General features: G+C 43.3%; 1 protein-coding gene across 1 annotated transcript in view; it reads right to left on the bottom strand.

The window, feature by feature from the left end:
• Nucleotides 1–15,947, bottom strand: part of Apba1 (amyloid beta precursor protein binding family A member 1) — a 197,902-nt gene that overhangs the window by 57,352 nt on the left and 124,603 nt on the right. The window contains exon 2 of the mRNA XM_090329671.1: nucleotides 7,625–9,015. Within this exon, the coding sequence (XP_090185797.1) occupies nucleotides 7,625–8,944 (1,320 nt within the window). The 5' untranslated portion in view covers nucleotides 8,945–9,015. The remainder of the gene's footprint in view (nucleotides 1–7,624; nucleotides 9,016–15,947) is intronic.

Raw genomic sequence — 15,947 nt, 5'->3', positions numbered from 1 at the left:
TGTTCTCCTGTGAACCATTTGTTCTCCAAATGGAATTTCAAGGTCAAATCTTCTCATTTGGAAGATGTACCAGTAAGACCACTGCTACTCAAAACCAACTTATTCCAGTAACAATAACAGATCTTCATCATTCCTAGAAAAAAATGGCTTGCTTTTGTCATTGCTAAGGACAAACAAGTTCTGTGACAAAGAGCATTAGACCCCACTGGCAGGGATAAGACATTTTCACTGGGAATCTTAAATTGCAGCATGGGTGGTTAAAATACTGCCTGGTAAAAGACAACTCTGCAAAGCATTTCATTGTTAAAGCAAAGTCTATTGACCTACATAAGGATTCAAGCCTGAGAGAAATCAATGCATTAACTTGACCTCACATGCAACGCTTCCATGGCAGTGACTGCTCTCTCTGCTTTCCTTACCATCACTATTTATGAGTGTCACACTCCAAGCTCACCCCACAGACCAGGGGTTCTGAATACTGCAGGTATGGTGCCAATCCACTTAGCAAATAATGTTCTTCACACAATTAAGCAGCACAACCTCACTGATCTTTTACTTTCTTTTTTTTTTTAGACTGCTTTACTCTTTATATGCATGATGTAAGTCTCATTACAGTGTTCATGCCAAAGCAAACACTACATGAAATTACAGAGAAAGAACTCAGCACACCTTCCATACCATAACATGGTTGACAAAGGAACCCTTTCTTATAAATGATGTACACAATGCACAGACAATGTTGACCTTTCTCTGATTTTTCAAGACAACAGTAAAAGATGGAGGATCTCTTTGTATAATGATTTCTCTCTGAGACATGATTCCAAATTATATCTTTTTAACTTAAGGCACAGAGTCCACGAATGTATAGTTCTGAGAGTCAAACTATAAAATTAATTGCAAATAATCACAGAATCGTTTTTTTTTTGTCTGCTTCTACATCACTGTTCATGCCCAACCAGAATCATCTAGCCGTTTCTTGAGGTATTTCAACTTCTGTATTCATAGGGTATGGTATGTGCCTCATCTTCATTTCTCAACTTTAGACATTGTTTCTTGGCTTCTATTATAAATGATTGAGGCCTGCTTCATTTTATTACACATTGCCTCGCCCTCTCAGTATCACAATTTCCAGTTAAGTGATACATGGTGTCTCCATTTTGAAGACTATTCTCCCGCTCATCCTAGTTCAGTCACGGCATACAATTACTAAACTTCTTTCTGTATCCAACAGTTGTTTTGAGGGAACATTTTCTGACTTGCTCAAGTCTTCTATGTACTGAGTAACATTATGCCAAACTTTTCTAAAGCCATCTTTATTTACTGTCAGTCCAAACAAACCTAGAAATCTCTCTGCTCCACTTTTTCTAGAAAGCTTCTCCCTGGGGCCTCCAAGCTCTGAAGTGGGTGCTACCTTGGCCTTCTACCCAGTTTCATTCTGGGCTCCTCTCCCCCATCGTCTTCTGGAAATTCTCTTTGTATGGCCTCTGTGTTAGAATCCTTGTTTCCTGAATCATGCATATATTTTGCTCTCACAGTCCCCTAGGGAAAAACTGCTCTAAAATTCACCTGAGTCTTTACTTCATTATTTTAGATAAGTACTAAAAAAAAGTACCCAGTATTAACACGTTCTTAATGCTAGGAAACTCTTTTCTGTTCCTTTCTTTCCATCTTTTCCTCCATTGTTCTACTGAGTTCAAGATTTCAACTTTGTCTTCTATCCTTTGTCCTAAAATATTCTCAGTAATTTTAAATTTCTGTGGTCCTAATTTTATCTTTGGAGTTTTTTTGGATTTTAAAAATATTTAATTTTGTATAAAGGTCAGAGGGGCACAGAGGGGTTACACTTGCATAAGGTAATGAGTACATTTTTTGTCAGACATTGTTCCTCCCTCCCTCATTTTTCTCCCACTATCCCTCCCCCTTGACACCTTACTCCCCCAGTTGTAGAGTTCATTTCCAACCTAGCATCTTGTGAGTGTCACTCCAATATATGGAAGAGGTTTATTGATGTTGATGATGTTGTTTTTAATGTACTTTATGAAGTTCTTTCTTTTCTTTTTTTTTCTCCACCCCCTTTGGTTTATTCCCTGTAGTCACCATTTTTGATTCTGGTACTCTGTGTGCCAGAATCTGTAATCTGTTTTGGGTAAAGTTTATCTAATTTGGGTAAGGGAAGGGGAATAACAAAATGGTAAAACACAGATTTATTTATTTGTTTACTTATTTATATTTGCCATTCCTGGGGCTTAGACTCAGAGCCCGAGCACTATCCTTGAGCTTTCTCAAAGCTAGCAGTCAACCCTTGAGCCACAGCACTACTTCTGGCTTTCTTTGTATATGTGGTACTGAGGAATCGAACCCAGAGCTTTATGCATGCTAGGCAAGCACTCTACCAATAGGTCATGCTCCCAGCCCCAGAATGACTCTACATTACTAGCTCCTTGTCTTCTATCCTTTTGAAAGAACTGTCATTTCTTTGGGCTCTGATCACTGCCTATATTTCTCCAAGTGTTTTTTCCCTTTTACTCATTTTGTGTTTTTGTTTTTCATGTCTCAAAATCTCTTCAAATGTCTGGTTATCCATTTGTACTTCAGAGTGTGTCTCTAGAACCTTCACTGAGGGGTGATTAGCTGGGGACCCAGATGTGCTGGGAATCTCCAAACATCAGCATCAGTACCAGCAGACAATCTTTCTCCTGGTCTTTGCATTTTCTCAGAAAAGAATAAGCTGCTTAGGTATGTGGCTTCTAAGCCCAACAATTAAGAATTCTTGGAAGGGAAGGGGGATAACAAAATGGTGAGACAAAGACAAAGGGTGAACCAATGCAACAGTGATATCCACAAGACCATATGTTGAAGATGATCTTTATATCTTGCGGGGGAGGGGAGTTGGGGGGAGTGGAAGAAAACCAGAGACGGGTAACACTGTTTGCCAAGAAATGTATTCTTTACCTTACTTATATAACTGTACGCCACCTTTACAATAAAATAAAATTTAAAAACAGCAATTAAGAATTCTAAGGCATGCTCACAGTCTCATTGCTTATTAGGCCCTGTGTTCTCCACAGTACCCCATTCCCACTCTATGCCATGGCTTGGGATCACCACAGTCATGCTTCATCCTTTCCTTGCAAAGCCACCCACTGTCTGTGGACAGGAAATCACCTGGCTGCATGGGCTGGAGGGGCACTGAGGAGTCTATCTAACCTGGGACTGACTTTTGGGCCATGTTCTTAATTTTTTCAGTCGCATCCATATACTCCTGCCACTTGAGGTAGCTGATGCCTCAAGTTCCTGAGGAAGTCTACAGTGCAAACCCTACAAATACTTGGGAGAAAAGAGGAAACAAACTCCCTCAGTGTATTCATTAGCAATCTCCAGGAGTGATGTTGTGATAAGACACCCCTCCCCTCCCCAAATCTCCATGGCTTAAAATAACCAAGGCTATTTTAGTCTACTCCTACAGTACATGTTCCACTGTGTCAGCAGGGAACCCTGCCTGCTGTGGTCACCTCACATACAGACTGTGCTCACAGAGTGCCTCCATATCATGACACCATCATCTTACCAAGAGGCTTCTAGGTTTGTTGTCTCTAGGGAAGAAAACATGGTCTTTGCTGTTTCTGCCTGAAAGCAACACGCTTCAGCATTTATATATCTAGGGGACCAGGAAGTGCAGTCTTCTGTATTTGAAAGAGAACTGGAAACATCAGGAAGTACTTATATATCTAGCACAGCCAGTAAGCAAAAACTTGAACAATATTTCATTGTTCCCATTTTTCTATTCCTTCTTTCTGCTTTTTAAAAAAATTACATTACTATCATTTTAGTGTACTTTTAGGAGAGAGCAGAGGCAAATACCATTTCAGGGCTGCATGCCACAACGCTCAAAGCAGCCCTGCATGCCTGCTAATGGACACAGTATATGTGTGCGTCATGCAATTCCCCCATGACTGTTCTCTGAATGATTGGTTGGTTGGGGTGGATTTTTCAGAATAGGCTTTTCATTGCCAATATTTTCCAAGAGTTTTTTTTTTTTTGGAAGGAAGGTCTAAAACATGTACCTGAAAAACGAAAATTCCTTACTATACCCAAATCAGCCCTGAGCATCCTAAGTTGAATAGTGAAATTTTTTTTATTATTCTATCTTCCCCCCTGTTCCAGCCAACAAATGCCAGTTTGATTTTTAAAAAAAGTGCTGAGAGAGAGCTAGAGAAGGGGTGATGTTGTCCAAAAAGAAATGTATGCTTTACCTGACTTGTATTAATGTAACCCTTCTGTACACTCCTTTGTAATAATAAAAGTTTTTTTTAAGTGCCAAACCTTAAGAAGGATGAGTAATGTTAAAAAACTTATCTCAGATTAGCAATTATCTCTAGTGACTGGTATTGCAGGTATTCTTGACTTCTATTTGCCCATTGTATTTTCTGATCTTGCTGGTCTGCAAATGTTCTACTTTTGTGTTAAGAATCCCACAGCTGAGACTCTAAGGACGGCAGGCCATTATCACAATGAAATAGCACTGACTGTTAAAACTAAATCTGTGCTTATAAGGATTTGGTTCAATCTCAAGCTGGCAGCTTGGGGAAGCTGCCCAAGTAATACTTTTTCCCACTCTTTAAGTCAAGTGTTTCTCAGCCTTTCATCTGCTTATAATACTCAAGGAACAGGTACAAAACAAAACAAAAAAGCTGGGTACCAGTGGCTAATGCCTGTAATCCTAGCTACTCAAGAGACTAAGTTGTGAGGATCACAATTCAAAGCCAGAATAGGCAAAGAAGTCTATGAGACTCTTAACTCTGGTTAATGGCCAAAAGCTGGAAATGGAGCTATGACTCAAGTAGTTGAGTGCCAGCCTTGAGTGGAAAAGCTAAGGGACAGCCCCCAGGTTCTGAGTTCAAGCCTCAGTACTTGCATGAAAGCAAAATAAAACACCTTCCCTTGTCACTGAGCTCCACTACCCCACCCCACCAAACTGCATACTCACACTCTCTCTCACCCCCCTCTCTATATATAGATATATAGATACAGATATATCTATAGATATATGTATATATACATATGTATCTGTATATCTATACACACATATACATACTAATATATATATATACACCCATGTATATATAACAGTGCTTTTCTGTTTCCTACAACAACATTCATGAAATGAGCATTCAGTAAATATTATTTGCTTCTGGGTACACATGAATATCTTTCCAATAAGCATAGCTTAGCAAACAAGACACGCCCGCAGACTCAAATAGCTTCAAAATGATTAAGGGAAGACTTTACTGCACAGGTTTGGGGTTTCTTTCCAGGAATTCATCATAATCTAGTAAGCCCTTCTCATCAATTTCATTCTAACATTATGGGTTCCTAAAGCATCAGTCAATATTCTACAATTAAACTATGTCTAAAATGAAATGTGTAAGAGGGTTATTCAAGTTCAAATGAAAGAAAGCCATCCTTGGCCTTACTCGTTCTGGAGGCTCAGTATGAAGCTTCACGGGTCTCTTAGTTCAGCCAGTCATCTTAAGGAACTGGTACACAGGAGGAGGTTCACAGAAGAGACCAACACCTGGGAAAATGTTCCCCAGCTTTTAGAAAGTTGCTGATGTTGGAAGTGCTGATGGGTTTCCAGATTTCTGAAAGGATGAACAGCCTCACCGCTTGCCAGCTCCCTACTGAAAATCTGCTGCCTTCCCACCTCATTTGCAAGGCACTTACTGCAATCCCTTCTCTCTGTGAGAAGCCTGGAGACAGCTTGGAGGTCAAGGGGAATGGCTTGTTGAGCTCACTTGTTTTTACTCAAACCTGAACTGTTGCAAAGCCTATCTGAAATAACTGACCCAATGCTGCCCCCTTGCTGAGGAGGGTGCAGCTACCTCCCTTACTCCAATCCCTCCTTAAAAGGTGTTAGCAATTTAATCATGGAGCAGCCAATATTGACTTTGACCTGCATAGACCTTCGTGTATTAGTAAAATGAACAAGCTGCTTCTAATAATGCATCTTCACTCCCAAAGATCTGTTGAGGGCAAACAGCCTGGTACAATCATAAAATACAGAATTAAATGAAACTGAATTTAACCTCTTGACCCTTCTCTTATCCAAGCTCCATTTTTAAATGAAATTGCTTAAAAATTACTCAAGAGAATGGAAAAGTGAGAGACTGAGGAAAAAGAATGTTTATAGCAAGGCAGGGGAGCAAAAGGTTAGACTTCTTGATTTATTTTTCAATGGACTGTGACACCCGAGTTTGCCATGTTACCAAATTGCCCAGGTATTTCAACGATGAAAAATAAAATGTTGACAGAGGCAGTAACAGCTTTGTGTACCTCTTCACAATGAAGCTCAGTCTAGTTTTGAAAGATGCCCTGGGGGAGAAGGGAATGGGAGAAAGCAAAAGAAGGGGTGACATTGTCCAAAAAGAATTGTACTCATGAAATGGTGACTTATGAAATGGTGATTCCTCTGTACAGCACCTTAATAATAATAACAATAAAATTCTATTAGATAAAAAGATGCCCTGGTAACGGCAGAAGTAACAAACAGCAGAACTCTGCAGGACTCTGCAGGAACCCCTTGATTTCTTCTAAAGAGACTAGCAAAGCTGCTCTACATCTTTAAGGGTGTGGTTTAAAGGCAGCAGTTCTCCAACAGAGGTCCTGAGGCCAACAGCCTAACTCAAGACCTTGTTATTGACAACCAGAACCTGAGTCCTGCCTTCCTAGGAAATAAACCCCACACACCTAGGTGCCCTGGAAAACTGTTCACTGCAAAGGAATCCCTTCCCCATACGTCTTATCTAACAATTGAGTATGCTTCCTGTTCACTCAGGACAAGGCCCGACACAAAAGCCCCCAATCTCTGTCTTATAAATAACTGGCCATCGTGTCAAATTAATCAGAACAAATTACGTGCTAATCTGACTTTTGATCAAACTTCCCTGGGTGCCTGAACTCTGACCAGCATATAGCCCCTTGGTACAGGATGGGTGGATGGGCTTTAGGTGAAAATCCTGCTCTGCTCTACAATGCATCAAGTCACTCATCCAACCCACCATGTCTGCACACCTTGTTTTTCCTAAGCTGGACTACTCCATGAAAACAACATCCTTTTGCCTAAGCCCAAGGAATCCGTGTAGATATTATGGTCATAGGTTCTCCTATTGCAATATCCTCTTCCCCTAATGAAACATCACCCTTCCCGTTTCCAATATAGCTTTTCCTTCCTCAGCCCTGGCATTTTTGTCACTACAGATACAAATTCTTGAATTTCCCCCCACCCTTGCCCCCAGACCTTCTGCTTTAGCAGAAGGAGAGGGGAGAGGGAGGGGGGCATCTAAGTCTCATAAAACCCTCCAGGAACAAGTTTTGGAGGCACTGTTTTACAATGATGCAGCTCTGGATCTGTTGATTTGCTTCCACTGGTGCTTCATTTACGCAGCCAAGCTGGAGTGCAGGCTTGTGTCTGAAGGTTAACCATGGGAAGGTTCTTCGAAAGATCCCAACCCTCCCTTCCCTCTGCTGACCACATATCCCACAAACTCGTTTTCCAAAGATGCATCAGAGCACAGAAGTTCCCACCTCCCCTCCCCTGAGAGTGTGGAGCGCAGCCCAGACTTACATCTCCATCCACCGGCCTCTGGTCGTCACAGTCCCTGGTGGGGCTAATGTCCTGGCGCATGACCCAGATGGGTTCTTTGGGCTCATCAGGGGTGTAAGGCGAACGGATGGTCCTGGTTTTCACCTCCTCGATGGCCTCCTTGATATCCTTGATGGCCAGCGAGATGGCATCCCTCTTCTCCTTGCTGTACCGCGGCCCTGTCTCACCACCACTGCCGCTGCCACCTGCGGGGCCCACCGCCCGCTGCGGCTGCGGCTGCTGCTGCCCAGCCTGCGGTACCGGCAGCCCGGGGCTGTCGGGGCGACCCCCGGCTGGAGTAGGGGCGCGCTCCAAGTCCTGCTCGGCCTCCGGCATGTCCTCGGCCGCCTTGTCGAGGCTCTGCGAGCTCATGCTCTGCTTGACCTCGGCGACGATCTGATCGATGTCCTCCTCCTGCTCGTAACTGTCCATGCGCGGGTAGGGCGCGAACTCGGCCTCCTTCTCGGGGCTGTCGGACTCGCCGTCGGAGCGCTCGTCGTAGTGGTGCAGCCGCGCGCCCAGGGCCTCCTGGCGGTAGGCGGCCGCCACCTCGTCGCGCTCGCGCTCCTCGTAGAGCCGCAGGCCGTCGTGGTCGCGCGCCTCCAGCTCGGGCGCGTCCCCGATCTCCTCGTACACGTGCTCCTGCAGGCCGCCGTAGTCGGCATAGGGCTCGGCGTAGGGCTCGTCCTCGCCGCGGTGGAACAGTCGGTGCGTGTAGACGTAACCGGAATAGGCCGCGTTCATGGCCTCCTCGTGCTCCAGCGAGTGGAAGTGCAGGTGGTTGGGCAGCGCCCGGCGGTGCGTGGCCTCGGCGTGCTCGGCCTCCGCCTGCTCCGTGTACTCCTCGGCTTCGGGCCGGTACTGCACAGCGTAGGCGCTCTCGTCCTCGGGGTCGTGCGCGGGGTCCTGTGCGCGCTCCGCTTCCTCGTAGCCATCGTCGCCATCGCGGGCTGCGGCGATCACATCGCCTTCCGCCGTGTCGGTGTGGTTGTGGAAGCCGCTCTCGGTGCTGGCGGATCGAGCCAGGCACTCGCTGCCGCGCTCCTCCTCTTCCTGCTGCGACCCGAGCGGCTGGGCCACCGCCACCTCTGCCCCTGCCGCCGCTGCCCCGGCTGCGCGGGGGTCCTCGATGGCACGGCGCCCAGGCGTGTGCCGACCGGGGCGCGGCGCGTGCGGAGGCCGCGGCTGCTGCCCCTCCGCCTCCGGGTGCTCCAGGTCAGCCTCCACCGACTCGTTCACCTCCCCGCCGGCTGCCGCCTCGTCCGTCACCTCCAGCTCTGCGGAGCCCTCCACGTGGTTCATGCTGGGCGTCGGGGAAGGCTTGGGAGAGAGGTTGCTGCTGGTTCACTGCACTCTCATTTTGCTCCAGTGGGCTGAGGGAAAAAAAAAATTAACAAGAATGTAAGAAATATAAAAAGCAAAAGAAGAAAGAGGCAATTGCTGGGTCAAAAGATAGTTACGAGCTGAGCTCCCAAGGGAACCAGATCAAAACAACTGCCTGCGGCGGACGCCCTCGGGCAGCTGGGTCCATTGAAGAGAAAGATGGCGCGTCTTTTAAGATCAATCCGACAGCCCTCGCTCGTTTTCTTCACGCGTGTATCCTAATTTGTAATTGCAGATCTAATCAAATTCAAGGCCTGGGCGCTGTCCCTGAGCTCTTTTGCTCAAGGTTGGTGCTCTACCACTTGAGCCACAGCTGCACCTCCGGTTTTTAGGTGGTTAATTGGAGAGAAGAGTCCCAGGGACTTGCCTTCTCCTCCGGGCTGGCTTTGAGCCACCACCCCGCAGGTCTCAGCCTCCTGAGTAGCTGGTGCCCGGCTTTCCACTCGGAGATCCCAGTGCTCAGCCAGTCGCAGCTGAAGAAAATCACACCTCCTCACTTCCCCTGCCCACCCTGGAACCAAGCCTTGCCCTCCTGCTGTACTCCCTGTATGGTGTAATGGCACCTCCCAAGGAATCAATATCCCCAGAGTGATGAGCAAGCCTCTCCCTTAATAACCCTCACTTCATTCTTACTGCCCTCCCTTATCTGGCCCTCTCTTGACCGACCGCACAGTTATTTCCCTCCCTGACTTCTCTGTCCCTTTAGCCCAGTCTCCCCACTGCTAGCCTGAGGATGTTTCTGTAACACAAACGGGAACCATCCTTACGGTCTGCAAGCCTTCAGTGAATTCTCTTCAGTGCACAGAACAAATACTTAGCTTTGTATGTTTACTGTGTACAAATACTTAGATTTGTACGCAGGTGCACTTTCAGACATCTGCTGCATAACAACTCCGTTCTCACACTAGACGGATAAACAGAATATAGGCTGAATCTGGAGGGAAAAGTGAGAATGCACATGGCTCATCTAAACTAGACATCATCTAAGCTGGACAAGAGCAACTACAGAGGTCTTACTGTAGTGAATGTTTCATTCAGGAACTCTTCTTGAGTTTAGACCTTCACCTTACACCAAAGCCATTGCCAGTACTGACTTCTAGCCCACTACTTCATAATGTCAGGTAGAAGAATATCAGAGGGAACAAAAATATGTGTTTCCTGCGTCAGGAGGGTCTCCCTGACCATCTGAGCTACGTAACTGGAAATTATTTTAGAAAGCAATGTATTTTGTCTATAGTTGACTCCCATTATTACTAAATTTAATTCCTAAGGACATCAAGGAAATTAAGCTTTAATGAACTCTAGTTATCTTCATGTCTGTCTTTTATATGATCTCATAAAGCAAAACATTATATTCAAAAGGGATGGGGATTGAAGTGATGTTCTTGATATAATGTGAACTCCTTAGTAAATATTTCACAACTGATGTAATGATATAACTCATATAAGGGAAAAAATGTGTGTATGCCGGTCCTAAGGTCTGAACTCAGGTCCTGGGTTCCATCCTTGAGATTTTTTTTTTTTTTTGCTAGAGCTACTGCTCCACTTTGGCTGCTTTGCTAATTAATCCAAGATAAGAGTCTCACTGGCTTTCTTGTCTAGGTTGCCTAAGTAGCTAAGATTACAGATGTGAGCCATTGGCACCAGGTGAAAAAGAGAAAAAAAAACCTATCTACAAGTTGTGTAGTTCATTTTCAATGTGGTGTCTACCAAGTACCACTGATGAATTTACTCATACTTTGCTATCTGATAATATACTTTTTTGGAGGTCAGATGTGGGGCTTGAACTCAGGAGCCTGGGCACTGTCCCTGAGCTTTTCTACTCAAAGCTAGTACTTAACCATTTTGAGCCACAGTGCCACTTTGGTTTTCTGGTGGTTAAGCAGAGATAAGAATCTCAGGACTTTCTAGCATGGGCTGGCTTTGGGACTCCATCCTCAGATGTCAGCCTCCTGAGAAGCTAAGATTATAGGCATTGAACCACTGGCACCTAGCTGATAAGGTTTTTCTTTTATTGTTTTGGTGGGTCATGGGGCTTGAACTTGGCCTGGGCACTGTCACTAAGCTCTTCAGCTCAAGGCTACCACCCTACCCCTTGAGCCAAGCCTCACTTCCCATTTTCTAGAGGTTAATTGGAGATAAGAGTCTCAGGTCCTTTTGTGCCCAGGTTGGCTTTGAACCTTGATCCTCAGATCTCAGCCTCCTGAGTAGCTAGGATTTCAGGCAAAAGCTACCATGCCTGGCTTGATAAGGTATTTAAAAAAATAAGTGAAAATAATGCTAATATCAATGTTTTGAGTATATAATACACTTATTCATATTATCATTCCCTAAGTCATGGGAGATGATATTAAGCAGTTAAGGTACTTTTAAATCCACTTTGAAATAAGGCTGAGTATTAATAAATTGATCAAAAGAATAATCAGAAACACTAAAGCATGCATATAGTATATATATATAGTATAGTATATATTTGTTTATTTGCTTGTTTTTGGTCAATTATGGGCTTGATCTCTGGGCCTGGGTGCTGTCCTTGAGCTCTTCAGCTCAAGGCCAGCGCTCTACCACTTTGAGCCACAGCACCTCTTTCCAGTTTTCTGGTGGTTAATTGGAGATCTGAGTCTCACAGACTTTCATGCCCAGACTGACTTTGAACTGAGATCCTCGATCTTAGTCTCCTCAGTAGCTAGGATTACAGGCGTGAGCCACCAGCACCCAGCTATGTGGTATTTTATATACTATATTTCTAACCCTCACAATAGTTTCATTGGGAATTATTATCTCCAATTGCTGATTACCAAGCAAAAGCTCAGGTAGCTAAATAAATTGTCCAAGGTCACTGAGGATTGGAAGAGGAAAAGACAGAGATGCTGGCTCTTACTCTTCATGTTCTTCCTATTATATTACACTCAGCCCAGAAAGCAATTCAATTGATTTTTTAAAACAAACATCTAAATTGGTGTAATCACTTTTAGAATAGTCACCTTGGCAGGCTCTATCCTTACATGTTCCAAGGGCACTGCCTTTGCTCAAAACACTTTGAGCACTCCTAGATTGGAATTGATTTCAAAGTTAACTTAAAGGCTTTGAAGCTACCAGCAAATCGTTTTCAATATTCTATAGTCATATATAGTGGCATCTTGATCTTTTACTTCAAAGGGTGTACCATCCATATTTCTTACCCACCTTATTTGCAAGATTTGGATATTGATGCTTTTTCTTATTTTAAAAAAAATTCTGTGTGAGAAATAGGATGGGGAAGGGGGGAAAACAAGATGAGGGGTGGGGGTGGGGGAGAGGGAAATGGGGACCAAGACATGAGAAAGGGTATCAATGTTTGCGAAGTAATGCACCTTCTATCTGGTGAATATAATGTAACCCTTCTATTAATTACAATAAAATATATGGGAAAAACTAAGGCAAAATAAAAATTCTGTGTGAATGCTTTTTGATATTATCCAAATATCAAATAGTTTCTCCTAAAATGAAGATGTGTAATAAACAAGATGACTATAGACTCTCTTTTAGCCTTGAAGTTAATTGCAACAGATAGCTTTAAGAATTGTTCTGGTCAATGGCACTATCTCTAACATAAGTCTGTATCCTAACAGAGGAAAAGCAGGACAGAGGCCAATTAAATGAATGGACTCTCATGTGATTACTGTATAAGCATGTTTATTACTTTCATCTCACCTTGAAATCCACAGCTAACACTAATGAGGGAAGCAAATTATTCATCCACTTGGAATAATTTACCAGTGCCAACCACAAAGCTCTAATCATAAGCTAGCCTTTGATTAAAGAGACATGTCTAAATGTATGCAGATTTCCTTACTGTCAAGCTCTTTGTCTAGCACTTTAATGATCAAATCATTCATTTATCATTTTGATTCCAGTAAAACACATGAAACAAGCTCACAGCAATCACAGAAAGTCAGAGGGGATATCTTGTAAATTTTATAGAAAACTCAAGGGATATTCTTTGGAAATCAAAACAGATGAAAGTTTCTCTGAGTTACTGTGAAACGCCTTGCTATCCCTTGTACAAAATCAAACTTTTCTTCATAATCCATAATTTAAAGAAGCTTTTGGAAAGGTGATTCTTTTCCTTTTATAATTTCATTTTTATGCCCGTAAACAGCTTCCACTTTATACCTTCCACCCCGACACTTATAATCAGTAGCTACATTTCACTCAGTTCAAGAGTATCAAATAATTAGATTAATTAAATAATTGAATTTTCTCAATATTTCTGTTACACACAGAGACACACACATATCATACACACACACACACACACACACACACACACACACACACACACACACAGCGCACCAAAAGCTCATACTCTAAAATCAGTTTCAGAGGTGTCATTAGTTCATACTGAGAAAGGAGGAGATGGCAATCTCAGGCTGAGGATGAACTGAGCACTAATTCATTAAAATACAATCTTCCCTTTGAGACCACACCACCTTAAATTTACTGCTATTGTTACTTCTACAAGTTATTTGGCTCATTAGAAAGTCAGTTAACTTGCTCCTCTCTATTCCCTCAAGTTTTCTCTGTATTTTCCTTTCCTAAATGTACACCAGAACGCTAGCCATTATCCTCATCATAAAGCTTCACATTCAGTTTGGTTCGCTATGATTCTCTTTATTGCAAATCAGGACAGTGGCACAGGGTTTGCTGGTCATTATTCTTAGCCTTCCCTCCCTCCCCCCCCCCCCCCCGCCCCCGTTATGCCTGAAATCTGCTATCCAAAGACTGTCTTCAATTAAAAACAACTGTATCCCAAAAGGTTTTTTTTCTCTCACCATCCTCTTTACAAGTCTCAAAGAAGAAAATCCATTAGGCAACTATGAAATAGCTACAATGGAGATGACTTCAATGTAAATTTGCTGAGCCAGAAATCCTCTGTTGACTCAAAGCCTCCAGAACTAGCCAACTCTCTTGGTTGAGTCATCTTAGTAAAGAGTTAACAAGGAAAGAAACTTAATATGGAGAAAGAGCCTTTCAATTGGACTCGTGAGTAATTTGGAAATTAAGAGCTCATTGGCTGTGGTGATTAGAATGCAAAGAGCTAGAGTATCTTCAGCTACTCTCCCCCTCCCCCACTTAGTTCATTAATTTCATTTATATTGCAAATAACATAAAACCAGTGAAATACAAATGTGATTTTCTAGACCAAGAGTCTTTCTATCATCTTAGAGAGGATGTAAGGTTCTGAAGGAAATTATTTTTTAAATTTGATTTTGTTAAATGATAGTATAGAAACAAGGCACCAGTGGCTCACGTCTGCCATCCTAACTACTAAGGAGGCTGACATCTGAGGATCCTGGTTCGAAGCCAAGCCAAGCAGGAAAATATGTAAGATTCTTATTTCTATTACCAATAAAATGCAAGAAGTAGAGTGCAGCTGTTTCTCATGTGGTAGAGTGACTGCTTTGAGCATAAAAGCTAAGTGACAGTGTCCAGGCCCTGACTTCAAGCTCTAGTACTGGCATGTATGCATTTATGTGAGCACACACACACACACACACACACACACACACACACACACACTAAATTGTGTAGATTTTACAGAAGATTGTATAAGCAAGATCAAGGTGAGATATTTCATTACATATCATAACCCTTGCCCTTTCTCAAATTTGTGGGTTAATTTGCCTATATTATTCTTCTAGCCACTAGCACAAGTTCTTGTCTCTCTTCAATGTTTACCTATAGTCCCCAGTCTTCACTCCTTATGCTCCTTGCTGTGCATCACAGTCCCAAATAAAGGGTAACTTGAGCCACAAGTATAATTTTAAGTTTTCCAGTATTCACAGTTAAAAAGAGGTAAAATTAAAATTAAATTTAATCAGATATTCTAGTTTACCTAAATAGCCCAAAGTTATTATTTTAACTTAGGACCAATATGAATATATTATAGAGAAAGTGCATTTCTTTCTCTAACTTACCAAAATCCAAAGTGTTTTCGATACAGTATGTCTCTACTAGGGTTAACTATATTTAAAAGTGTGTGAGAGGAGCTGCAGGCAGTGGCTCAGATCCAGTGAGGCTGAGATCTGAGGATTGTGGTTTAATGTCAGAACAGGCACATAAAACAAACAACCAAAAGAAAGTGCTTGAGAGTCAGATGCAGTTACCACATTGAGCAGTTCTGCTCTAGGTCTTCCTTTGGGGCCTCTCAAATTTTCCTTGTCATTCCGCAGGACAATGTAGCTGTGTTCGAGCTGTTCCCAAAGCGTGCACCATTACCCTGTTCTCCAATGATCCGAATTTTCCCTCCTAAATAACAGAAATCTGGTTGTGTCCCAAAGCCAGGCTCTGGATTGCTGGGCCATCAACCTTCCAAGGGAGCTTTTCTGTATTTCTGTCTCCCTCATTCTGCCCCACTGTGGGATAGTCTTAGAACCTTTGCACCCCAAGTCCAGTTACTGTACCTGCTCCCCTTTCCCTTCTCCCTCAGCCTTGCCTGCTCTTTCTCCTAATGTCCCCTCATTGATAATCTTTGGGGACAAAAACAGCGGGACTGGCTCAAAGATTCTTCAAACTGGCAATAATGTGGATAGAGAAAACTCCAGGAAGAAAGGACAGGCAGAACCTTCTTTCCTGCCTGAGGGAGTGGAAAGGGGAAAAGAAACCACAGGCATTGGCAAGTGGAGTCTGAGGAGGACAGCGCAGTGTTTAAGAACACATCAAGCTCAAGGACAGCATCACCCAGGCCTAGTTCAAGCCCCATGACCCCCCCCACCACCAAAAATACATATACTTGTCAACCGTAGGAGGGCTGGGGGTATAGCTTGTTTGGGGTATAGCTCTTGTCTAGCATATATAAGACCCTGGTTTTGAGCCCCAGCACCCCCTAAAATTATGGTACCGAGAGTACTATAATGTGATCTATTTAAACTAGGGACTT

The sequence above is a fragment of the Megascapheus bottae genome, chromosome 3 (assembly GCF_031878675.1).
Source record: "Megascapheus bottae isolate mThoBot1 chromosome 3, mThoBot2.hap1, whole genome shotgun sequence".
Taxonomy (NCBI): Eukaryota; Metazoa; Chordata; class Mammalia; order Rodentia; family Geomyidae; genus Megascapheus; species Megascapheus bottae.
The sequence above is the reverse complement of the archived record's forward strand: the minus strand, read 5'-3'. Positions and strand labels throughout refer to the sequence as shown.